Genomic DNA, 26,004 nt, shown 5'->3' on the forward strand with positions numbered 1-26,004 from the left:
TGTCTTAGTTATTCTGGATATTGGTACATAACCCCCTCTAGGTATCTCAGCATAAAATGTGGCCCTATCTAGTTTAGTTAATTTTTGAGAATTTTTTTTTACTATTTTTCTTTCCTTTTCCCTCACACATCCCACCTCCCTCAGCAATGGGATCAATGACAGTCGCCATTTTGAAAAAAATGTCTGAAGCAGATCATAATAGATTCAGATTTCATTTGGTGCCTGGTTCTCTCATTTCTAGTAGCAGGCATACATTATCACTGGCGGTGCTCTAAGCAGTACAGTGAAAGTGGTTAACACACAGGGGGGCACCCAGATCTGTAGAATAGGGTCTTGTTCTAAAGAAATGTTATCATATACCCATCAGCTGTCCCTTTTTGCAGTAAACAGCACATATAGTGGATAAAGCTTTGGTAAATATGCAAAAAAGCTGCTGTTTCTGGCAATTCTACAGACAATTTTTGGTTGGCAATGGGTAGGATCAGGGCTGGATAAGGGATGGTGGGGGGCCCCTGGGTGCAAAATCTGGTGGAGGCCCCAACTGAATGTAGCACAGACAGGGTACATATTTAACATCTAAGAGTAATCCATTAGGCAGGGCCCCTTAGTTAGTAATCCATTAGGCAGGGCCGCCCCTTAGTCAGTAATCCTTTAAGAATGACCCCCCATAGTCAGTAATCCATTAGGCAGGGCCCCTTAGTTAGTAATCCATTAGGCAGGGCCGCCCCTTAGTCAGTAATCCTTTAAGAATGACCCCCCATAGTCAGTAATCCATTAGGCAGGGGCCCCTCTTAGTGAGTAATCTGTTAGACAGCAGTGGTATGTGTTATATGTCACTGCCAACACCCGTGCAGAATGAAACTTGCATGAACATCCTATAGACCTGCATGCAAGTGATTACATACCAAAACGGATCATCATTGAAGCTGTTGGAGCTCCGGTCCGAGGCCCGACCCTTGTGCTCCAAGAGCGCCAATGATGACCTGGCCGATAGTTGTAAGATATAAGGAATAAACCCAGGATCAATGTTTTCCCTCCAGCAGTCCAACTTCCATAGATTGTTTCAGTATCCTCAATGTCCTACGAGGCCATTGCCGTCTGGAGTGTTGCTGACATTCCTATAGATTGCATGTATATGTATGGATTATTGTTTAATGGGTTTCCTTGCAATTTACATTTATACCATTTTATTTTTTACACAGGGCAAATAAGAGGCCTCAGATCTAGCCCCGAATGATCATCAAAGAAACTTTCTGGAACCACAAATGCAAAAAAGTTAAATAAAACAAAAAAAAAAATCAGTGGAAAATATTTCTTAGTCCAGCTTTTCCTCATGAAGGAACATCTATGAACAGCTTAATGTGACAGGACTGGAAAAATCATATGTTTGTGTTAAAGGGGCATTTCTCATAGGTCCAGGTTAACTGTGGTAATCTTTTTATATTTGTTATCCATGTCTCTGAATGGCTCTTGTAACAACCCCCAGAGCCCTTAGGGTTCATTAACATAATTTCTGAAGTGGATTTTAGTAGGAAGAAGGGCAAATATAACAAATATAAGAAGATTACCTCGATCTGTAAGTAAGTGTCCCTGGTTTTATAATGCTGGATTTTGATGGTAGATTTCCTTTAAAGTTGCCCTGGAAAATTTATCAAGTTATACTTAAAGGGGTATTGTCGTCTGGGCACTCACATTCAGTTTCATTAATCTGCCATATGTAAACATTTCTTCAATTAGAAGTTACTAAAAAAATGTTCCTGTGTGAAGATAATTTAGCCATGTTGTCCCTTAGAAACGAGATAGCTTCCTCGGATACGGCCACCTCTGATTGATTGAGTGCACAAGAAACAAAAGGTTAGTGTATATAAAATATCCGGGAGTTACTACATGTCCCACAGCCACCCTGTGGTAATGATTGCTGAATCCTGGTGGTCCGGCAGGACTCTATAGCGCAAGTCTGGCCACCGCTGCCAGAGTGTGAGGTGGTCGTATCCGAGGAAGCTATCTGGTTTCTAAGGGACAACATGGCTACATTTATGAGAAATTATCTTCACACAGGAACATTTTTTTTTATAACATCCAATTGAAGAAATGTTTACATATGGCAAATGAATTTAATTAAATGTTAGTGCCCAGATGGGAAAACCTCTTTACGTTGTATAATAATAAGGAGCTGTGCTGAGGCAGCTTAAACAGAACTACAGGATCTCTTTACACCTTCATGGAGGCAGAATAAAAATTCTGAGGAGGAGCTTCTGTTCCAAAGTATCAAATGCTGCCGAGAGATCTGGAAGAATGAGGAGAGTATGGTCATCTTTGGATTGAGCAGTGAGGTGATTATTGGAGACTTTAGTAAGAGCAGTGTCAGCGGAGAAGCACGGAATGAAAACCAGATTGTAGGGGGTCAAGGAGGGAGATTACAGGTAAGTAGAGACTAGACCAGATGTTCCAGGAGTCTTGAGATGAAAGGGAGACTGGTCGATAGTTAACGGCATTGGTTGGGTCCAGGTTTCTTCAGTAATGGGGTAACAAGAGCATCGTCAGTCATATTGTCCTCAGCAACCGGATTTTTTTGCCACAAGAAGAAAACTTGACTTTCTGAAAAGGAGGCAATCACTGACACTCCAGGCTGGGCTAACACTCCCGACTAGGCCCGGAGTGTCAACCATCATCAGGCTACCGCTGTCTGCTTGGATCTGATGATGGAACAAGGTGGCAAAGTAGGGTAGAAATACTTAATTTTCTTGTCTTACACCTACTCTTGCCTCTTTTCTTGAAAAATCCTTTAACCAAGTTTATTAAAAGAGGAGGCATCTTTCTTCTACAGATCCTCAGTAATGGATGTCCTGAGATCAGATTGTCACTGAATAAATCATAGCACTAGTGTAGAGGATCTGTCAGCTCTTCTGCCAAGTCTGTTTTAATACTTCCCTTTATTAGTATGTTGCATGTATTTCTCCTAACCTTCTTTTAGCACGAGATTACTAATAGTTATTAATACGGCTGCCAACAACTTTATGTTTCTTTTCACACTTTCATCACATCAACACTATTAAACTTTCTACTTACCGCAGAGCTACGGTGGCTTTTTGGGCAGCTGGGAATGGATTAGCGCAAATTGAACAGTGACAAATCCCTTTAGCGATGCTGTGCTGGCACTCAGCCGCAGATGTGGGGCGCGGGCACACGCAGGCCTTCCCACGGGAATATACCCTGTACATGTCTAGTGATTGGGAAGCCTGCAGAGCGCCTTTTATAGCTGCTAAAAGAGATTAACAAATCAGCGTTATTCCATGCCGGGCTAAACAATGTGTTAAATAAGGAAAGTCAACACTTTGTACACTACAGCACATATCCAGCGAGGGGCTGACACGTGCTGGCAGAGGTCACTTCTCTACAATAGTACCAGACATGTTCAAAGAACCTTTTTACCCTTAAAATGCCTTAAGAAGTTACTGATTTACTTGTGGGAGTCTCAACTAGCGAGAAAAGGTATGGAAAATAGCCCATTATAGGTCCCCTATGGAAAAGAGTGCCCCCTATAGGTAGATATGCAGTAAGTTTCTAACTAATATACAAGTTCTTCTTGCTTTAGAAAAATAATATGGTATTTAGTGGTGCAGTAAGGCCACTATAACCCCCCCCTCCCCTCCCATACAGGCGATTCCATTATCTTCTTTTCTTATGGAGGAAAATAATGGAGACCAGCAGTAAACAGAAGAACCTTCTAATACACACCTCGGCTGCAGCAGAACCTTCTAATACACACCTTGGCTGCAGCAGAACCTCCTAATACACACCTCGGCTACTGCAGAACCTTCTAATACACACATTGGCAGCAGCAGAACATTCTAATACACACTTTGGCTGCTGCAGAACCTTCTAATACACACCTAGGCTACTGCAGAACCCCCTAATACACACCTTGGCTACTGCAGAACCTTCTAATACACACCTCGGCTGCAGCAGAACCTTCTAATACACACCTTGGCTACTGCAGAACCTTCTAATACACACCTTGGCTGCAGCAGAACCTTCTAATACACACCTTGGCTGCAGCAGAACCTCCTAATACATACCTTGGCTACTGCAGAACCCCCTAATACACACCTTGGCTACTGCAGAACCTTCTAATACACACCTCGGCTGCAGCAGAACCTTCTAATACACACCTCGGCTTCAGCAGAACATCCTAAGACACATCTCAGCAGCTGCAGAAATTTCTAATACACACTCCGGGTGCAGCATAACCTTCTAATACACACTGGGCTGCAGCAGAACAACCTAGAACACATCTCAGCAGCTGCAGGACTTCTAACTACACACCTCGGCAGCTGCAGAACTCTTTCTAAACACCTCAGCTGCTGCAGCACATCCTTATACACAACTCAGCTGCTGCAACACATCCCAATACACACAGAGGCTGCTGCAGAACATCCTATTACATTATCATACAGACCTCAGCTGCTGTAGAACCTACTAATACACAACCAAACTGTACATCTTAATACACTAGTTAGATGCTGTAGAACATCATAATAAAAAAGCTTCTGCAGGACGTCTCTAATATACATCTCAGCTGCTGCAGAACCTCATAATACACACCTCAGCTGCTTCTAGTAAATACAAGTATAAAACAAATAAAACATTTTTATTAAAGCTTTTTCAGTTTTGTACATAGGAAGCACAAAGCAGACACATATTACGTGGTACATAAAGTATACATAACTTCCCTCCCCCTCCCCCCATAAATAGGCATAAAACCTTTTCTTCATGAATTTGTAGAATAGGGGCACAGTTCTCACATACAGACATGTATATAGAACAGTTCAACTTATTTATAGAGCATAAGGATCCCAGTCCTTTTCAAGTGTTTTTTTAATTGTCATGATATATGTTTACTTATGTATTGTTTACTTGTTTGGCTCTTGAAATAAAGAAATGTTGTCGGATTTGCCTATACACACTTTCTTTGTTCTCTTTGTATCGTGGTCTATTATTGTGTGTTGGCTATTATACTTTTGTGATGCTATATACTGTATTAGATGGTGGTGTAGATCCTATTTTGTATTTATCAGTATACAGGGGTCAGGGTTTCACCTGATAAATACTTCATACCAGGGTTGGCTCCAGGTGTCAGTAGGCCCCTGGGCGACAGAGCCTCAGTGGGCCCCTTTGCAATGAACTCACGGGGCGGCATTACAAATTCAGAAACTAAAACTGTCTCCTGTTCCCTAGTTTATGATACCAAACAGCCCCCTCATGGTTATTTTATATAAGCCCCCTCACACCCTATGGATTCATTAGGTACAGTCCCCACAAGCCCATGGATTCCTTATGTACAGCCGTATGTGGCCCCCCCCAGCAGCTCCTGGCCCCGGCACGTGCCCAGGGATTCGCAGTCCTGGCCATTCATGTCCTCTATTCCTTTTCACACCGCACAGATCTTACCATTCATTCAAATCTTGTCAATGTCCACAAAGCACAGGTCCATAGTGTAGACCACCTGAACAGGTAAATAATAAAATAGTCTTTATCATACACACTAATTTTCTAATAAAAAACGCTTTAAACATAAATCAGTAAAATGCTACAGAGCACATTGCCTGACCCGGTTTCGCCAGTACAGGCTTCTTCTGGGTCATGTCTCTAGCTAGCATAGCTCTTTCTGTACTATTTAAAACCTTCTTGTATAGCATTTTAATCCAAATAATGTAATATTATACTTAATAATAAAATAATTCTATTAGTATATAAGCAACTGTGTTATTTTCTTCATTTCCATTAAAATTTCCTAGATTTTATACCACCAATCACTACCAAAAATACACACATCCCTCTTATCCAATCATTATTTACTACATGAATATAGTAAATAATGATTGGCTAGGAAGGGGGGTGTATTTTAAATTGATTGGTGGTATAAAATTTACTTATATACTAAGTTTCTTATATGCTAACAGAATATAAAGAAGTATTTTATTATGGATAATATTAAATTATATTGAAAAATATATTTTACTAGAAAGTTTTGAGCTCTCTCTCTCTTTCTCCCTCTCTCTCTCTCTGTAAGCTCTAGCCTTAAGATGTATGGGGATGGCTGCACTGGAGTACAATTTTTCTAAAATTGGGACGTTCCCAGTGACCGTTCAGCCCAAGCCAGTCCACTACGCCAATGGCTGCTCCCCCCTTCATGCCCATCCAAGAAAGCAACCACATGGATTTAGTGGTTTTAACTAGAGATGAGCGAGCACTAAAATGCTTGGGTACTCGTTATTCGAGACAAACTTTTCCCGATGCTCGAGTGCTCGTCTCGAATAACGAGCCCTATTGAAGTCAATGGGAGACTCGAGCATTTTTCAAGGGGACCAAGGCTCTGCACAGGGAAGCTTGGCCAAACACCTGGGAACCTCAGAAAAGGATGGAAACACCACGGAAATGGACAGGAAACAGCAGGGGCAGCAAGCATGGATGCCTCTGAGGCTGCTTAATCGCACCATTATGCCAAAATTATGGGCAACAGCATGGCCATGACAGAGTGACTGAATGAGGCTAGATAGCATCTAAAACATGCAATAATTGACCCTGACACTATAGGGGACGGCATGCAGAGGCAGCGGCAGCAGGCTAGAGAGTGTCATGGTGACATACCCTAAATGGGCTCAGGTTTCACCAAAGGAGGTGAAATGATTTCCTATGTGAACAAAAGGTTGACGGTATATTTAGTCGATAACACAGCATGGTGGCGACATAGTGACCAAGTTCCATAACGTATCTGGTGAAACACCCAAAAAATGAGTCTGACACAGCTCTTTTGATAAGGGGACGACATGTGGAGGCAGCCATGGAGACGACTTCCATGATTAAGAGCGACAGTATGGGGCATTCATATTGCGCTGCTATGATTGCAACTTCAGGTCTCCAGCATGGCGGCGACAGATGGGCCGAGTTCCACTATGTATCTGGTGAAACACCTGAAAATTCTGCCTGACACAGCTCGTTTGATAAGGGGATGATGTGCTGCATATCCTCTCGTGCTCCAGCGTCTGGGGTATAGAGAGTTGAAATGAGACATTGGTGGACGCTGTGGAGGATCGTGGAGGCAAAATGGACAGGAAACAGCAGGGGCAGCATGCATGGATGCCTCTGAGGCTGCCTAATCTTGGGATGGAGCTGGTGGTCCACTGCCAGGCGAGATTTCACCTGTCCAAGCCCCTGTCTCTCGGCTCCTCCCCACCCAAAATGGGCCTGGGGGCCAGAAGCGTTTACTTTAAAAAAATTATAATTTTCAAAGCAGGCCGGGTCGTTTGAATATTTCACCTAGGAATAATGGAATAGCATAGTGGTTCTATTTTTAATTGTTTTTACGGAAATGGTTCCATGATTAAGAGCGACAGTATGGGGCATCCATATTGCTCTGCTATGATTGCAACTTCAGGTCTCCAGCATGACGGCGACAGATGGGCCGAGTTCCACTATGTATCTGGTGAAACACCTGAAAATTCTGCCTGACACAGCTCGTTTGATAAGGGGACGATGTATGGAGGCAGTGAACTAGTTACTACTAGATTAAAGGTGCTGCAGTTAAAACTATGTTAGTTGGATCTTGGGATGGAGCTGGCGCTCCGCTGCCAGGCGAGCTTTCGCCTATCCAAGCCCCTGTCTCTAGGCTACTCCCCAAACAGCACTTCTAAGAACCTTTTGTATAAGATCAAGTGTAGTAGCGTTCTTATAAGTTTGGGATATGGCGGGTGAGGGGAATGTAAACAGATGCGCAAGAAGCGCTGAAAAAATATATCGGTAAATGATAAAAGTTTGCCAGTATATTTTGTGGATTACACAGCAGGGTGGCGACAAAGTTAACAAGTTTGATGTGGAATCCATGAAAACAACCCAAAATTCTGCCTGACACAGTTCGTTTGATAAGGAGACCATGTATGGAGGCAGCTATATGGACGTCTTTTGGAGGCAGCTATGGCGATGACGTGTGGAGGTAGCAATGGAGACAACGTGTGGAGCCAGCTAAAAAGACGACATGTGGAGGCTGCTATGGAGACAATTTAATTTGGATAGTGCCTGTATGTGGCAGTCCAAAAAAGTTTTCAAACCAGAGGAGCAGGTAGGTGGCCCTCCAGAAAAATTAAATGAATTGAGTGCCTGTATGTGGCAGTCCAAAAAAGTTTTCAAACCAGAGGAGCGGGTAGGTGGTCCTCCAGAAAAATTAAATAGATTGAGTGCCTGTATGTGTCACTCCCAAAAATTGCTTAAAACAGAGGACCGGGTAGGTGGCCCTCCAGAAAAATTAAATACATAGAGTACTATAGCTAGAGCCAGTTGGCCCTGGCAAAAAATAGCCAGTTTCCTCTGCTCTAGTGTACAAAGAGGAGGAGAAGGAGGACAATGAGGAGGAGGAGTGCATACATTATTCAGGTTGAGCTTCTTTCACCTGGTGGAGAATGAAAATCCGGAGAAATCCAGGCTTTAATAAGGCTTGATAAGCGTCAGCCTGTCAGCGCTGTCAGTCGACAGGCGTGTACGCTTATCGGTGATGATGCCACCAGCTGCACTGAAAACCCGCTCGGACAACACGCTAGCGGCAGGGCAGGCAAGAACCTCCAAGGCGTACAGCGCCAGTTCGTGCCACATGTCCAGCTTTGAAACCCAGTAGTTGTAGGGAGCTGTGTGATCATTTAGGACGATGGTATGGTCAGCTACGTACTCCCTCACCATCTTTCTGTAAAGATCAGCCCTACTCTGCCGAGACTGGGGACAGGTGACAGTGTCTTGCTGGGGTGACATAAAACTGGCAAAGGCCTTGTAAAGCGTACCCCTGCCAGTGCTGGAAAAGCTGCCTGCTCGCCTACTCTCCCTCGCTACTTGTCCCGCAGAAGTACGCCCTCTGCCGCTAGCGCTGTCAGAAGGGAAATACTGTTTCAGCTTGTGCACCAGGGCCTGCTGGTATTCATGCATTCTCACACTCCTTTCCTCTCCAGGGATGAGAGTGGAAAGATTTTGCTTGTACCGTGGGTCCTGGAGAGTTGAATACCCAGTAATCGGTGCTGGAATAAATTCTTTGAACGCGAGGGTCACGGGATAGGCAGCCTAGCATGAAATCTGCCATATGCGCCAGAGTCCCAACGCGCAAGAATTCACTCCCCTCACTGGCCTGACTGCCCATTTCCTCCTCCTCCAACTCCTCTTCTTCTGCCCATACACGCTGAACAGTGAAGGACTGAACAATGGTCCCCTCTTCTGTCTCGCCAACATTCTCCTCCTCTTCCTCCTCATCCTCCTCCACCTCCTCCGATATGCGCTGAGAAACAGACCTAAGGGTGCTTTGGCTATCAACAAGGGAATCTTCTTCCCCCGTCTCTTGTGACGAGCGCAAAGCTTCCGACTTCATGCTGACCAGAGAGTTTTTCAACAGGCCAAGCAGCGGGATGGTGAGGCTGATGATGGCGGCACCGCCACTGACCATCTGTGTTGACTCCTCAAAGTTACTCAGCACCTGACAGATATCAGCCATCCACTCCTCATTGTAGACTTGAGGAAGCTGACTGACCTGACTACCAGTTCTGGTGGAAGTTGACATCTGGCAGTCTACAATCGCTCTGCGCTGCTAGTAAACTCTGGATAACATGGTTAATGTTGAATTCCACCTCGTGGGCACGTTGCACAACAGTCGGTGAGCGGGCAGTTGGAGGCGGCGCTGCGCTGCCCTGAGAGTGGCAGCATCTGTGCTGGACTTCCTGAAATGCGCACAGATGCGGCGCACCTTCGTGAGCAAATCAGACAGATTGGGGTATGTCTTGAGGAAACGCTGAACTATGAGATTTAACACATGGGCCAGGCATGGCACATGTGTCAGTCTGCCGAGTTGCAGAGCCGCCACCAGGTTACGGTCATTGTCACACACAACCATGCCTGGCTTCAGGTTTAGTGGTGCCAGCCACAGATCAGTCTGCGCCGTGATGCCCTGCAATAGCTCTTGGGCGGTGTGCCTTTTATCGCCTAGGCTCAGCAGTTTGAGCACCGCCTGCTGTCGCTTAGCGACGGCACTGCTGCTGTGCCTAGAGCTACCGACTGATGGCGCCATGCCCACGGATGGTAATTCGGAGAAGGAGGAGGTGGAGGAGGGGTGGGAGGAGGCATAGTAGGCCTTTGAGACCTGGACCGAGGTAGGCCCCGCAATCCTCGGCGTCGGCAGTATATGAGCAGCCCCAGGGTCAGACTCGGTCCCAGCCTCCACCAAGTTAACCCAATGTGCCGTCAGCAATATATAGTGGCCCTGCCCGGCAGCACTCGTCCACGTGTCCGTGGTCAGGTGGACCTTGTCAGAAACGGCGTTGGTCAGGGCACGGATGATGTTCTCTGGCACGTGCTTGTGCAGGGCCGGGACGGCACATCGGGAAAAGTAGTGGCGGCTGGGGACCGAATACCGAGGGGCGGCCGCCGCCATGAGGTTTCGAAAGGCCTCGGTCTCTACCAGCCTATAGGGCAGCATCTCCAGGCTAAGCAACTTGGAGATGTGGACGTTGAGGGCTTGGGCATGTGGGTGGGTTGCGCTATACTTCCTTTTGCGCTCCAGCGTCTGGGGTATGGAGAGCTGAACGCTGGTGGATGCTGTGGAGGATTGGGAGGCGAAGATGGGGTTTTCGCACGGGAGGTGTTTGGGCCGTGGTCCTGGGCAGGGGGCTGACTAGCAGATGACACAGGGGAAGGAGCAGTGGTGTGCCCGGCCGGAGGTGAACGGGCTTGGTGCCATTGAGTGGGGTGTTTAGCATTCATATGCCTGCGCATACTGGTGGTAGTTAAGCTAGTAGTGGTGGAACCACTGCTGATCCTGGTTTGGCAAAGGTTGCACACCACAGTCCGTCGGTCATCCGGTGTTTCTTTAAAGAACCTCCAGACTTCTGAAAATCTAGCCCTCGCCACGGGAGCTTGACTACGGGCAACATTTGGCGCTGATGCACCAGCTCTGGCCCTGCCTCTCCGTCTGGCCCCACCACTGCCTCTTCCAACCTGTTCTGCTATAGGACTCGCCTCCGTCTCAGAAGCACTGTGTTCACCCGGCCTATCAACCCAGCTTGGGTCTGTCACCTCATCATCCTCCGATCCCTCAGTCTGCTCCCCCCTCGGACTTCCTGCCCTGACAACAACTTCACCACTGTCTGAAAACCGTGTCTCCTCATCGTCCGACACCTCTTTACACACTTCTTCCACTACGTCAATAATGTCATCATCACCCACAGACTGCGACCGGTGGAAAACCTGGGCATCGGAAAATTGCTCAGCAGCAACCGGACAAGTGGTTTGTGACTGTGGGAAGGGTCCAGAAAACAGTTCCTCAGAGTATGCCGGTTCAAATGCCAAATTTTGCTGGGAGGGGGCAGACTGGGGGGAAGGAGGCTGAGGTGGAGGAGCTGGAGGAGTGCTGATTTCGGTGACATGGGTGGACTGCCAAGGAAGACTGACTGGTGGACAAATGGCTAGAAGCATTGTCCGCAATCCACGACATCACCTCTTCGCACTGTTCTGGCCTCAACAGTGCTCTACCACGAGTCCCAGTAACTTGAGACATGATGAACCTAGGGAGTGTAGCTCTGCGGCGTTCCCCTGCTCCCTCATCAGCAGGTGGTGTCTCACCCCGCCCAGGACCACGGCCTCTGACCCCTGCAGTAGTTGGACGCCCACGTCCACGCCCTCGTCCTCTACCCCTAGCCCTTGGGTTAAACATTTTCAAAATTAAAGTGTAAACTTCAAATTATTTTTTTTGTGTTTTTTTTTTTTTTTTTTTTAAACAAAACGATGCTATCCTATTGCTATGGCTAGTTTCTAACCTACACTGACAGCACACAACTGTATTTTGTGCTGTGCCAGATGACTTTGAGTTATAAGAAAAATAAACGTAAAAAAAAAAATAAATCAGCAGACTGTGCCTAATTCAAATCAAACCCCTAATAAATTGTCGCACTTCGGTGTTTGAGGTGGATATGCGTGTCACTAAGAGCTAAACACAACGGTGGCAAGTCTCCCTGCAAATTCCTCACAATATGGTACTAGCTGCACTACTAATGCCAGCAAGCCCAGCCACAGGCAAACCAAAAAAAAAAGTAAAATATAACGCTATTGTAGGCCTAAGTAAGCCGTTGGGGTTCTCCTATGGCTATTTTCTAGCCCACACTCAAAGCACACTGCTTTGGCAGAATACTGTGAGTTCTAAAAAGAAATAAATCAGCAGACTCGGCGTAATTCAAATCAAACCCCTAATAAATTGTCCCACTTCGGTGTTTGAGGTGGATATGTGTGTCACTAAGAGCTAAACACAAGTCTCCCTGCAAATTCCTCACAATATGGTACTAGCTGCACTACTAGTGCCAGCAAGCCCAGCCACAAGCAAACCAAAAAAAAGTAAACTAAAACGTTATTGTAGCCCTAAGAAGGGCTGTTGGGTTCTTGTAGAATCACTCCTGCCTAACACTATTCTAATAGAACACCCTAACGCTTTCCCTGACCAGCAGCAGCTCTCTCCCTAGCGGCATCCAGACACAGAATGATCCGAGCAGCGCGGGCAGCGGCTAGTCTATCCCAGGGTCACCTGATCTGGCCAGCCAACCACTGCTATCGACGTGTAAGGGTACCACGTCATGCTGGGTGGAGTGCAGAGTCTCCTGGCTTGTGATTGGCTCTGTTTCTGTCCGCCAAAAAGCAAAACGGCGGGAGATGCCATTTTCTCGAACGGGCGGAGTATTCGTCCGAGCAACGAGCAGTTTCGAGTACGCTAATGCTCAAACGAGCATCAAGCTCGGACGAGTATGTTCGCTCATCTCTAGTTTTAACCCATCACTTACACACTTGTATATGCCCCCTGTAGCATGATCTGCTCTTCATTTAGCTGTCAATAGCATTTAAAAAATTGCAAATGAGCCTCAGGGGCTCCTATGTACGTGAGAGGAGACCAATCTGGCCCCGGCTGACGTCACTGACTGTCTGGCAGAGGAAGTTAGTTAGGAGGCTGGCATAAGCGCTGAAGGAGGGTGTGAATTATTAGCAGCCAACTGATCCAGAGGGGGCTTCTGTGATGCACACAGGAGACTCTGAGGTCCATTTGCATATTTTAAAATATTCCTTTTTCAGATTTTCCTACAAATAAATAGATTTTCCTAGAAATTTCATTTTCTGGTGGTTTTGGAAAAGGGCTTAGACCAACTTTATTGACATGCTTAGTACATACATTTATATTGTAAAGCATTTATTATTAGGACACAATTATTAAAGGGAACCTGTCACCAAGTTGTATCCCATTAACTATGAGCCTCTCAGGCAGGGGATGAAATGTTCTTTCTATATTCCCTCTATTATGTGAAATCTCACTGGTTTACCAATAAAAAATCTCCCCCAAAGTCAGGCAAATATGACTCTTCACATCCCATTTTGAAAAGAGATGAGTCAAGTTTAGTGGTTGAAAGGTGAGTTTCATTCAAAAGCCCCTCTTCAGTTCTATAACACCTAGAAACTTGCTACTGGTATCATATTAAAGATAAGAGTCTCAACATAAATCTCTTTTTCAGATTAATCTTATGGTTCTGTGAGCTGGAGATACAGGCAGTTAAAAAATAGCCAGAAACGGGATCTTTTTCTGCAGCTTACTGTACATTTCCAACTATGGCTTCAACTGCCAGTTTTGTAGCTCACAGAACTATACATTTGATCTGAAAGATGAGATTGTTATGCTTAAATGACACCAGTAGCATGTTTCTGGTTGCTATAGAAGATAAGGGTTTATGAAGTGACACTCCCCCTGCAATCACAAAACTTGACTCATTTAATGTGAGAATGAGGTGAGAAGAGTCATATTTTCCTGGGAGATATATATATTTTTATATATAAACAGGTGAGATTTCACATAAAAGAGGGAATCCTAGAAAGGACATTTCATCCCCTACCTGAGGGAGCTAGAAGTGTAGTGGGGTAAAACCTGGTGACAAGTTCCCTTTAAATAAATGATTACTAGAAACTTTAAAAAATAAAATGCCAATAGCACCCATATGAACAAACATGTGTAATTGTAAAAGTTTAGAGAATTATTGTCAAGCTGGTAAAGTAAATGTAGCTTGCGAAACTCAAAAAGAATGAGACCAATTTAAAAAAATGACCTTGCCATTGCTTGGTCTGTGTGCCCTCGGATTGAGTGAAAGGGGTTGGACACAAATAAGAAATTTTCCCCTAATATTGGCAAGGATACATACCTGACCTCCCACCAAATAGGGGGAATCTTTTGATCAGTGGGGGATCTGGCAGTAAGATCCTGACAGATCAGAATGTTTCCACTATCCTATAGAAAGCAGTAATGGGTTGTCTGCGACATTTATTTCTTATGGATAATATTTTATGCGGGTGCAGATTATAGATACGGGTAGATGTACTCAGGGTTGGCTCCAGGGTCCAGCAGGCCCCTGGGTGACAGAGCCTGTGTGGGCCCTTTTGCAGTGAACTAAAATGGCAGCATTAAAAAGTCAGAAACTAAGTCTCCTGTTCCCTAAAATATTCCCTAGTTTATCATACCAACCCCCCCCCCTCATGGTTATCTTATATAAAGCCCCCTTTAATCCCATGGATTCTTTATGTACAGCCTTATGTGGCCCCCCAGCAGCCATGGGCCCTGGATGTACTCATAACACATCTCATGAAATTGCTTAGGCTTCAGAAATCAGGGAGTACTCAATGGGGCACATTTACTTACATGGTCCAGTTTCGATCCCGTGGCACGTTGTCCGACGCTGATTCGGGTCTGCCGGGATTCAATAAGGTTGTACGCTCGATATCCAGCAGGTGTCGCTGCTGCACCGAGGTCCGCTTGAGTTCACCTTCTTCGTCACGGTGCATGTTCCGAATCCGTCGGATTTCTGATGCGTGAAAGCCGGCGCCAATGCGACACAATCCGATCGTGTGCACTAAAATCCCGGGGCAATTTGGTGCAAAACGGAAATATTTGGGAAACCCGACAAAAGTGCGGCATTCAGACCCTTAGTAAATGAGCCAATGTACCCACTACTGCAGTCAGTCCTCCCGGTAGGTCATAAATGTGCATTAGGAGCCCCCCTGGCATAACACTGCTTATGGCCCCAGAAATGCCAAATCTATCCCCCATAGCGAGTGCATCCTCAGAATCGTAACTGATCATCCTAAAACGCTCCAGGCCGACACTAACTCCAATACTTCTGTTTTTATTTCCCATTTTCATTATTTTTAATTATCTTCATTATCATTAGATATTTCCAAATATAAACCTAAATTCACATCAACTTGACACTTACAATGATTGTTTCCTCTACTTTGCCTCCGGGCTAAAATTACACATCAACTAACAGTGATAGGAATAAGTGACAAATAGACATTAATCTCTAAGTAATGTTTATGAGGTTTTTTGTGGTTTATTAGCATTTTTATGTCTGAGCTTGCCAGTGTGCCTCATCTATTACTTAGCGTCGGCTTCTGGTTTGCGACATGTCTGATGAAACGGTGTATTTTATTTTCCTCTGTCAGTCTGTAATGTTGTCATTTATTTTGTTCAAGGGAGTTCAACAGTGACACCTACCGTATGCCGGGTAAGTCAGGAGAATATTCTGCATGACTCTCTTGGAAAAATATCGACAGATCACTAAGCCCCGCCCAAATCTAATAGATCCGCCTCTTATTTTTGCACCACAACCCTTTTAACCTGAGAATTTCAGTAATTTCATAGGGAGCCATTCAGGAACCAGAAGACCCGTCTCTTTATTGTGAGTGGAGCCTAATGATCCAGCTCAGTCTAACGTACCAGACTGCCCATCACTAGTGGAAAGGGGATCCCAATGAAACTAAGCACAGCCCACCCTCAGTTCCCCTTGAATAGCCTCAGTTTGGGTGATATCTTTCATATTTCAGCTTTTTTGCTCCATGGAATAGAGATGAACCTTTTAGATGGTACATTTTTTACAGAAATGAATGTATGGGGAATGTACTCCAATAAGTGGCTCTCATTTTATGTATCTGTATAATGAATGCGCTGGCAGCTCTCCTGGTGCTTATATTACATACATTGGACTGCGAGAAAGAGATGTAGAAAATATATCTAATATTCTTTTTATCTGAATGTCAGTCTTCACTATGGTTCTATTCACGGACAATAGGAATTTAAGATGTATAGGTCTTTGGTAAAAGCAAATAATACTGGAGTAGATATGAATGCGTCTAGACCAACATAAATCACTACTAGAGATGAGCGAACATGCTCGTCCGAGCTTGATGCTCGGTCGAGCATTAGGGTACTCGAAACTGCTCGTTGCTCGGACGAATACTTTGCCCGCTCGAGAAAATGGCAGCTCCCGCCGTTTTGCTTTTTGGCGGCCAGAAACAGAGCCAATCACAAGCCAGGAGACTCTGCACTCCACCCAGCATGACGTGGTACCCTTACACGTCGATAGCAGTGGTTGGCTGGCCAGATCAGGTGACCCTGGGATAGACTAGCCGCTGGCCGCGCTGCTCGGATCATTCTGTCTCTGGATGCCGCTAGGGAGAGAGCTGCTGCTGGTCAGGGAAAGCGTTAGGGTGTTCTATTAGCTTACTGTTAGGCAGGAGTGATTCTCAAAGAACCCAACAGCCCTTCTTAGGGCTACAATAACGTTCTACTTTTTTTATTTTAATTTGCATCTTTTACCATTTTGTGAGGAATTAGCAGGGGGACTTGCTACCGTTGTGTTTAGCTCTTAGTGGCACACATATCCATAGCAAAGACCGAAGTGGGAAAATTCAGTAGGGGTTGGATTTCTATTAGGCAATAACTCAGTGTCATCTCATCTGGCATAGTAGTGTGCTTCCTTTGATACTTGGCTAGAAAATAGCCATAGGAGAATACAAACAGCTTCTTGAAGCCTACAGTAGCGTTCTATATATTTGATTTCTGGTTGATCTGCTGGTGGCTTTAGTTTCTGCAGTGCATGTACTTGCCAATTCTGAGCAATTTGTAGTGAGACTTGCGACCGCTGTGTTCTGCGCTTAGTGGCGCACATATCCATAGCAAAGGCTGAAGTGGCAAAATTCAGTAGGGGTTGGATTTCTATTAGGCAATAACTCAGTGTCATCTCATCTGGCATAGTAGTGTGCTTCCTTTGATACTTGGCTAGAAAATAGCCATAGGAGAATACAAATAGCTTCTTGAAGCCTACAGTAGCGTTCTATATATTTGATTTCTGGTTGATCTGCTGGTGGCTGTAGTTTCTGCAGTGCATGTACTTGCCAATTCTGAGCAATTTGTAGTGAGACTTGCGACCGCTGTGTTCTGCGCTTAGTGGCGCACATATCCATAGCAAAGGCTGAAGTGGGAAAATTCAGTAGGGGTTGGATTTCTATTAGGCAATAACTCAGTGTCATCTCATCTGGCATAGTAGTGTGCTTCCTTTGATACTTGGCTAGAAAATAGCCATAGGAGAATACAAATAGCTTCTTGAAGCCTACAGTAGCGTTCTATATATTTGATTTCTGGTTGATCTGCTGGTGGCTGTAGTTTCTGCAGTGCATGTACTTGCCAATTCTGAGCAATTTGTAGTGAGACTTGCGACCGCTGTGTTCTGCGCTTAGTGGCGCACATATCCATAGCAAAGGCTGAAGTGGCAAAATTCAGTAGGGGTTGGATTTCTATTAGGCAATAACTCAGTGTCATCTCATCTGGCATAGTAGTGTGCTTCCTTTGATACTTGGCTAGAAAATAGCCATAGGAGAATACAAATAGCTTCTTGAAGCCTACAGTAGCGTTCTATATATTTGATTTCTGGTTGATCTGCTGGTGGCTGTAGTTTCTGCAGTGCATGTACTTGCCAATTCTGAGCAATTTGTAGTGAGACTTGCGACCGCTGTGTTCTGCGCTTAGTGGCGCACATATCCATAGCAAAGGCTGAAGTGGGAAAATTCAGTAGGGGTTGGATTTCTATTAGGCAATAACTCAGTGTCATCTCATCTGGCATAGTAGTGTGCTTCCTTTGATACTTGGCTAGAAAATAGCCATAGGAGAATACAAATAGCTTCTTGAAGCCTACAGTAGCGTTCTATATATTTGATTTCTGGTTGATCTGCTGGTGGCTGTAGTTTCTGCAGTGCATGTACTTGCCAATTCTGAGCAATTTGTAGTGAGACTTGCGACCGCTGTGTTCTGCGCTTAGTGGCGCACATATCCATAGCAAAGGCTGAAGTGGGAAAATTCAGTAGGGGTTGGATTTCTATTAGGCAATAACTCAGTGTCATCTCATCTGGCATAGTAGTGTGCTTCCTTTGATACTTGGCTAGAAAATAGCCATAGCAATAGGATAGGATTGTTTGGTTCTAAAAACTCAAAAAAAAACAAAAAACACAAAAAAAAAACAAAAAACACAAAAAAACACACAAAAAAAAAAAAAAAAAGTAAAAAAAAAAAAAAGTTATAACTCTCATTTTAAAAATGTTTAACCCCAGGGCTAGGGGTAGAGGACGAGGGCGGGGACGTGGGCGTCCAACTACTGCAGGGGTCAGAGGCCGTGGTCCTGGGCGGGGTGAGACACCACCTGCTGATGAGGGAGCAGGGGAACGCCGCAGAGCTACACTCCCTAGGTTCATGTCTGAAGTTACTGGGACTCGTGGTAGAGCACTGTTGAGGCCAGAACAGTGCGAACAGGTGATGTCGTGGATTGCTGACAATGCTTCGAGCAATTTGTCCACCACCAGTCAGTCTTCCACGCAGTCCACCCATGTCACCGAAATCCCCACTCCTCCAGCTCCTGCACCTCAGCCTCCTCCCCCCCAGTCTGCCCCCTCCCAGGAAAATTTGCCATTTGAACCGGCATACTCTGAGGAACTGTTTTCTGGACCCTTCCCACAGTCACAAACCACTTGTCCGGTTGCTGCTGAGCAATTTTCCGATGCCCAGGTTTTCCACCAGTCACAGTCTGTGGGTGATGATGACCTTCTTGACGTAGTGGAAGTGTGTAAAGAGGTGTCCGACGATGAGGAGACACGGTTGTCAGACAGTGGGGAAGTTGTTGTCAGGGCAGGAAGTCCGAGGGGGGAGCAGACTGAGGGATCGGAGGATGATGAGGTGACAGACCCAAGCTGGGTTGAGAGGCCGGGTGAACACAGTGCTTCTGAGACGGAGGAGAGTCCTCGACCTGAACAGGTTGGAAGAGGCAGTGGTGGGGCCAGACGGAGAGGCAGGGCCAGAGCTGGTGCATCAGCGCCACTGTCAACTAGTGAAGCTCCCGTGGTGAGGGCTCTTGCGGCGAGGGCTAGATCTTCAGAAGTGTGGAGGTTCTTTAAGGAAACACCGGATGACCGACGGACTGTGGTGTGCAACATTTGCCAAACCAGGCTCAGCAGGGGTTCCACCACTACTAGCTTAACTACCACCAGTATGCGCAGGCATATGAATGCTAAGCACCCCACTCAGTGGCAACAAGCCCGTTCACCTCCGGCCGTGCACACCACTGCTCCTTCCCCTGTGTCAGCTGCTAGTCAGCCCCCTGCCCAGGACCCTGGCCCAAAAACCCCATCGTCGCCTCCACGATCCTCCACAGCATCCACCAGCGTTCAGCTCTCCATACCCCAGACGCTGGAGCGGAAACGCAAATATAGTGCAACCCACCCGCACGCCCAAGCCCTTAATGTGCACATCTCCAGATTGCTTAGCCTGGAGATGCTGCCCTATAGGCTAGTAGAGACCGAGGCCTTTCGCAACCTCATGGCGGCGGCCGCCCCTCGGTATTCGGTCCCCAGCCGCCACTACTTTTCCCGATGTGCCGTCCCAGCCCTGCACCAGCACGTGTCAGACAACATCATCCGTGCCCTGACCAACGCCGTTTCTGACAAGGTCCACCTGACCACGGACACGTGGACGAGTGCTGCCGGGCAGGGCCACTATATATCGCTGACGGCACATTGGGTTAACTTGGTGGAGGCTGGGACCGAGACTGACCCTGGGGCTGCTCATATACTGCCGACGCCGAGGATTGCGGGGCCTACCTCGGTCCAGGTGTTTCAGGCCTACTATGCCTCCTCCTCCTCCCACCCCTCCTCCACCTCCTCCTCCGAACTACCATCCGTGGGCACGGCGCCATCAGTCGGTAGCTCTAGGCACAGCAGCAGTGCCGTCGCTAAGCGACAGCAGGCGGTGCTCAAACTGCTGAGCCTAGGCGACAAAAGGCACACCGCCCAAGAGCTATTACAGGGCATCACGGCGCAGACTGATCTGTGGCTGGCACCGCTGAACCTCAAGCCGGGAATGGTTGTGTGTGACAACGGCCGTAACCTGGTGGCGGCTCTGCAACTCGGCAGACTGACACATGTGCCATGCCTGGCCCATGTGTTAAATCTGATAGTGCAGCGTTTCCTCAAGACATACCCCAATCTGTCTGATTTGCTCACGAAGGTGCGCCGCATCTGTGCGCATTTCAGGAAGTCCAGCCCAGATGCTGCCACTCTCAGGGCAGCGCAGCGCCGCCTCCAACTGCCCGCTCACCGACTGTTGTGCGACGTGCCCACGAGGTGGAATTCAACACTGACCATGTTATCCAGAGTTTACCAGCAGCGCAGAGCGATTGTAGACTGCCAGATGTCAACTTCCACCAGAACTGGTAGTCAGGTCAGTCAGCTTCCTCAAGTCTACAATGAGGAGTGGACGTGGATGTCTGATATCTGTCAGGTGCTGAGTAACTTTGAGGAGTCAACACAGATGGTCAGTGGCGATGCCGCCATCATCAGCCTCACCATCCCGCTGCTTGGCCTGTTGAAAAACTCTCTGGTCAGCATGAAGTCGGAAGCTTTGCGCTCGTCACAAGAGACGGGGGAAGAATATTCCCTTGTTGATAGCCAAAGCACCCTGAGGTCTGTTTCTCAGCGCATATCGGAGGAGGTGGAGGTGGAGGAGGATGAGGAGGAAGAGGAGGAGAATGTTGGCGAGACACAAGAGGGGACCATTGTTGAGTCCTTCACTGTTCAGCGTGTATGGGCAGAAGAAGAGGAGTTGGAGGAGTTGGAGGAGGAGGAAATGGACAGTCAGGCCAGTGAGGGGAGTGAATTCTTACGCGTTGGTACTCTGGCGCATATGGCAGATTTCATGCTAGGCTGCCTATCCCGTGACCCTCGCGTTCAAAGAATTTATTCCAGCACCGATTACTGGGTGTTCACTCTCCTGGACCCACGGTACAAGCAAAATCTTGCCACTCTCATCCCTGCAGAGGAAAGGAGTGTGAGAATGCATGAATACCAGCAGGCCCTGGTGCACAAGCTGAAACAGTATTTCCCTTCTGACAGCGCTAGCGGCAGAGTGCGTAGTTCTGCGGGACAAGTAGCGAGGGAGAGTAGGCGAGCAGGCAGCTTGTCCAGCACTGGCAAGGGTACGCTTTACAAGGCTTTTGCCAGCTTTATGTCACCCCAGCAAGACACTGTCACCTGTCCCCAGTCTCGGCAGAGTAGGGCTGATCTTTACAGAAAGATGGTGAGGGAGTACGTAGCTGACCATACCATCGTCCTAAATGATCACACAGCTCCCTACAACTACTGGGTTTCAAAGCTGGACATGTGGCACGAACTGGCGCTGTACGCCTTGGAGGTTCTTGCCTGCCCTGCCGCTAGCGTCTTGTCCGAGCGGGTTTTCAGTGCAGCTGGTGGCATCATCACCGATAAGCGTACACGCCTGTCGACTGACAGCGCTGACAGGCTGACGCTTATTAAAATGAATAAAGGCTGGATTTCTCAGAATTTCCAATCTCCACCAGGTGAAGGAAGCTCAACCTGAATAATTGATCCACTCCTCCTCCTCCTCCTCATTTTCCTCCTTCTCCTCCTCTTTGTACAGTAAAGCAGAGGAAAATGGCTATTTTTTGACAGGGCCCACTGGCTCTTGCTATACTTCATGCATTTAATTTTTCTGGAGGGCCACCTACCCGGTCCTCTGTTTGAAACAATTTTTGTGAGTGCCACATACAGGCACTCAATCTATTCCATTTTTCTGGAGGGCCACCTACCCGGTCCTCTGGTTTGAACAATTTTTGGGACTGCCACATACAGGCACTCAATCTATTCCATTTTACTGGAGGGCCACCTACCTGCTCCTCTGGTTTGAAGAATTTTTGGGACTGCCACATACAGGCACTCAATCTATTCCATTTTACTGGAGGGCCACCTACCTGCTCCTCTGGTTTGAAACATTTTTGGGACTGCCACATACAGGCACTCAATCTATTCCATTTTACTGCAGGGCCACCTACCTGCTCCTCTGGTTTGAAGAATTTTTGGGACTGCCACATACAGGCACTCAATCTATTCCATTTTACTGGAGGGCCACCTACCTGCTCCTCTGGTTTGAAACATTTTTGGGACTGCCACATACAGGCACTCAATCTATTCCATTTTACTGCAGGGCCACCTACCTGCTCCTCTGGTTTGAACAATTTTTGGGACTGCCACATACAGGCACTCAATCTATTCCATTTTACTGGAGGGCCACCTACCTGCTCCTCTGGTTTGAAACATTTTTGGGACTGCCACATACAGGCACTCAATCTATCCCATTTTACTGGAGGGCCACCTACCTGCTCCTCTGGTTTGAAACATTTTTGGGACTGCCACATACAGGCACTCAATCTATTCCATTTTACTGCAGGGCCACCTACCTGCTCCTCTGGTTTGAACAATTTTTGGGACTGCCACATACAGGCACTCAATCTATTCCATTTTACTGGAGGGCCACCTACCTGCTCCTCTGGTTTGAACAATTTTTGGGACTGCCACATACAGGCACTCAATCTATCCCATTTTACTGGAGGGCCACCTACCTGCTCCTCTGGTTTGAAAAATGTTTGGGACTGCCACATACAGGCACTATCCAAATTAAATTGTCTCCATAGCAGCCTCCACACGTTGTCTCCATTGCTACCTCCAAAAGTCGTCCATATAGCTGCCTCCATACATCGTCCCTTTATCAAACGAGGTGTGTCAGGCAGAAATTTGGGTTGTTTTCATGGATTCCACATCAAAGTTGTTAACTTTGTCGCCACCCTGCTGTGTAATCCACAAAATATACTTGCAAACTTTTACCATTTAGGGATATTATTTCAGCGCTTCTTGCGCATCTGTTTACATTCCCCTCACCCGCCATATCCTAAACTTATAAGAACGCTACTACACTTGATCTTATACAAAAGTGCTGTTTGGGGAGTAGCCTAGAGACAGGGGCTTGGATTTGCGAAAGCTCGCCTGGCAGCGGAGCGCCAGCTCCATGCGCATCATGCGCTTCTTGCGCATCTGTTTACATTCCCCTCACCCGGCATATCCTAAACTTATAAGAACGCTACTACACTTGATCTTATACAAAAGTGCTGTTTGGGGAGTAGCCTAGAGACAGGGGCTTGGATTTGCGAAAGCTCGCCTGGCAGCGGAGCGCCAGCTCCATGCGCATCATGCGCTTCTTGCGCATCTGTTTACATTCCCCTCACCCGGCATATCCTAAACTTATAAGAACGCTACTACACTTGATCTTATACAAAAGTGCTGTTTGGGGAGTAGCCTAGAGACAGGGGCTTGGATTGGCGAAAGCTCGCCTTGCAGCGGAGCGCCAGCTCCATGCGCATCATGCGCTTCTTGCGTATCTGTTTACATTCCCCTCACCCGGCATATCCTAAACTTATAAGAACGCTACTACACTTGATCTTATACAAAAGTGCTGTTTGGGGAGTAGCCTAGAGACAGGGGCTTGGATTGGCGAAAGCTCGCCTGGCAGCGGAGCGCCAGCTCCATGCCAAGATCCAACTAACATAGTTTTAACTGCAGCACCTTTAATCTACTACTAGTTCACTGCCTCCATACATGGTCCCCTTATCAAACGAGCTGTGTCAGGCAGAATTTTGGGTTGTTTTCATGGCTTCCATGTTAACTTTGTCGCCACCCTGCTGTGTAATCCACAAAATATACTGGCAAACTTTTATCATGTACCGATATTATTTGAGCACTTCTTGCTCACCTCCTTTGGTTCCTCTCTGCCACCCATTGGTTTGAAGCCTGAGTCCATTTAGGGTATGTCGCCATGACACTCTCTAGCCTGCTGCCGCTGCCTCTGCATGCCGTCCCCTATAGTGTCAGGGTCAATTATTGCATGTTTTAGATGCTATCTAGCTTCATTCTGTCACTCTGTCATGGCCATGCTGTTGCCCATAATTTTGGCATAATGGTGCGTTTAAGCAGCCTCAGAGGCATCCATGCATGCTGCCCCTGCTGTTTCCTGTCCATTTCCGTGGTGTTTCCATCCTTTTCTGAGGTTCCCAGGTGTTTGGCCAAGCTTCCCTGTGCAGAGCCTTGGTCCCCTTGAAAAATGCTCGAGTCTCCCATTGACTTCAATGGGGTTCGTTATTCGAGACGAGCACTCGAGCATCGGGAAAAGTTCGTCTCGAATAACGAGTACCCGAGCATTTTAGTGTTCGCTCATCTCTAATCACTACCTTATTGTGCTTTTTTATTTACTCAAAAAATACACTGAATTGTGCCAAAATTCTATAAAAGATATACATAAATATCCACTAAACTCCAATATCTTTACAATGGTCCCATATGAACACTATGCTCCCATATCTTCACTATGTTCCCATATCCACACTGTAGTCCCTATTCACTATGATCCTATATCCTTATTATGCTACTGTATCCTCATGATGCTCCCATATTCACACTGTGTTCTCATATCATTACTCTGGCCCTATATCCACACTATGCTCCCATATCCACATGCACCACCAACTTCACTATGCTCCCATATCCTTACTATGCCACTGTATTCTCACTATGGCCCCATATCATTACTATGGCCACATTTCTACATCTTCACTATGCTTCCATATCCACATTATGCTCCTATATCAGCACTATGCTGCCATATCCTCACTATGCTCCCAACACTATGTTCCCTTATCCACACTGTGCTCCCATATCCACATTATGTTCCTATATCCACACTGTGCTCCCATATCCACATTATGTTCCTATATCCACACTATGCTCCCATATCCTCACTATGCTCCCATTTCCTAACTATGCTCCAATATCCACACCATGCTCCAATATCCACACTATGCTCCCTTATCCACATTATGCTCCTATATTCACACTATGGGGCACATTTACTAAGGGTCCATTGGATGCATTTCAGTCGGGTTTTGCAAATGTTTCCGTTTTGCGCTGAATTGCCCTCCGTTTTTGGCGCACACGATTGGAGTATTGCGTAACGGCGCCGGCTTGCATGCAATACAAGTCGGGGGGCGTGGACATCTGACAACCCGACTGATTTGGACAAACCGCGGAATTTAACTTTCAAAATTGTGTCGCAAGATCAGCAGTTACATACACCGGGAAGAAGAAGGTGAACTCTGGCGGACCTCAGCGGGGATGTGATACATACAGGAAATTAGATGCACGATCTTAGTGAATCGCAGCAGCTCCGAATCCTCGTCGGACATTCCGGATCGGCGGCATCCACGGGACGGGTAAGTAAATGTGCCCCTATGTTCCCATATCCACAATATGCTCCCATATCCTAACTATGCTCCCATATCCACATTATGCTCCTATATTCACACTATGCTCCCATATCCACATTATGCTCCTATATTCACACTATGCTCCCATATCCACACTATGCTCCCATATCCACATTATCCTTCTATATTCACACTATGCTCCCATATCCACATTATGCTCCTATATTCACACTATGCTCCCATATCCACACTATGCTCCCATATCCACACTATGCTCCCATATCCACATTATGCTCCCATATCCACACTATGCTCCCTTATCCACACTATGCTCCCATATCCACACTATGCTCCCATATCCACACTGTGCTCCCATATCCACACTATGCTACCTAATCCACACTATGCTCCCATATCCACACTATGCTCCCATATCCACACTGTGCTCCCATATCCACACTATGCTACCTAATCC

The 26,004-nt window shown here is 46.6% G+C and overlaps 1 protein-coding gene across 2 annotated transcripts in view; it reads left to right on the plus strand.

Moving 5' to 3' along the window:
• Positions 1 to 4,964, plus strand: part of CFAP97D1 (CFAP97 domain containing 1) — a 54,096-nt gene extending 49,132 nt beyond the window's left edge. For both annotated transcript variants that reach the window (XM_072111814.1, XM_072111815.1), the window contains exon 6: positions 1,203 to 4,964. In XM_072111814.1, the coding sequence (XP_071967915.1) occupies positions 1,203 to 1,227 (25 nt within the window). In that variant the 3' untranslated portion in view covers positions 1,228 to 4,964. The remainder of the gene's footprint in view (positions 1 to 1,202) is intronic.
• Positions 4,965 to 26,004: the final 21,040 nt, after the last annotated feature.

This window comes from Engystomops pustulosus, chromosome 6, assembly GCF_040894005.1.
Source record: "Engystomops pustulosus chromosome 6, aEngPut4.maternal, whole genome shotgun sequence".
In the NCBI taxonomy this organism is placed as follows: Eukaryota; Metazoa; Chordata; class Amphibia; order Anura; family Leptodactylidae; genus Engystomops; species Engystomops pustulosus.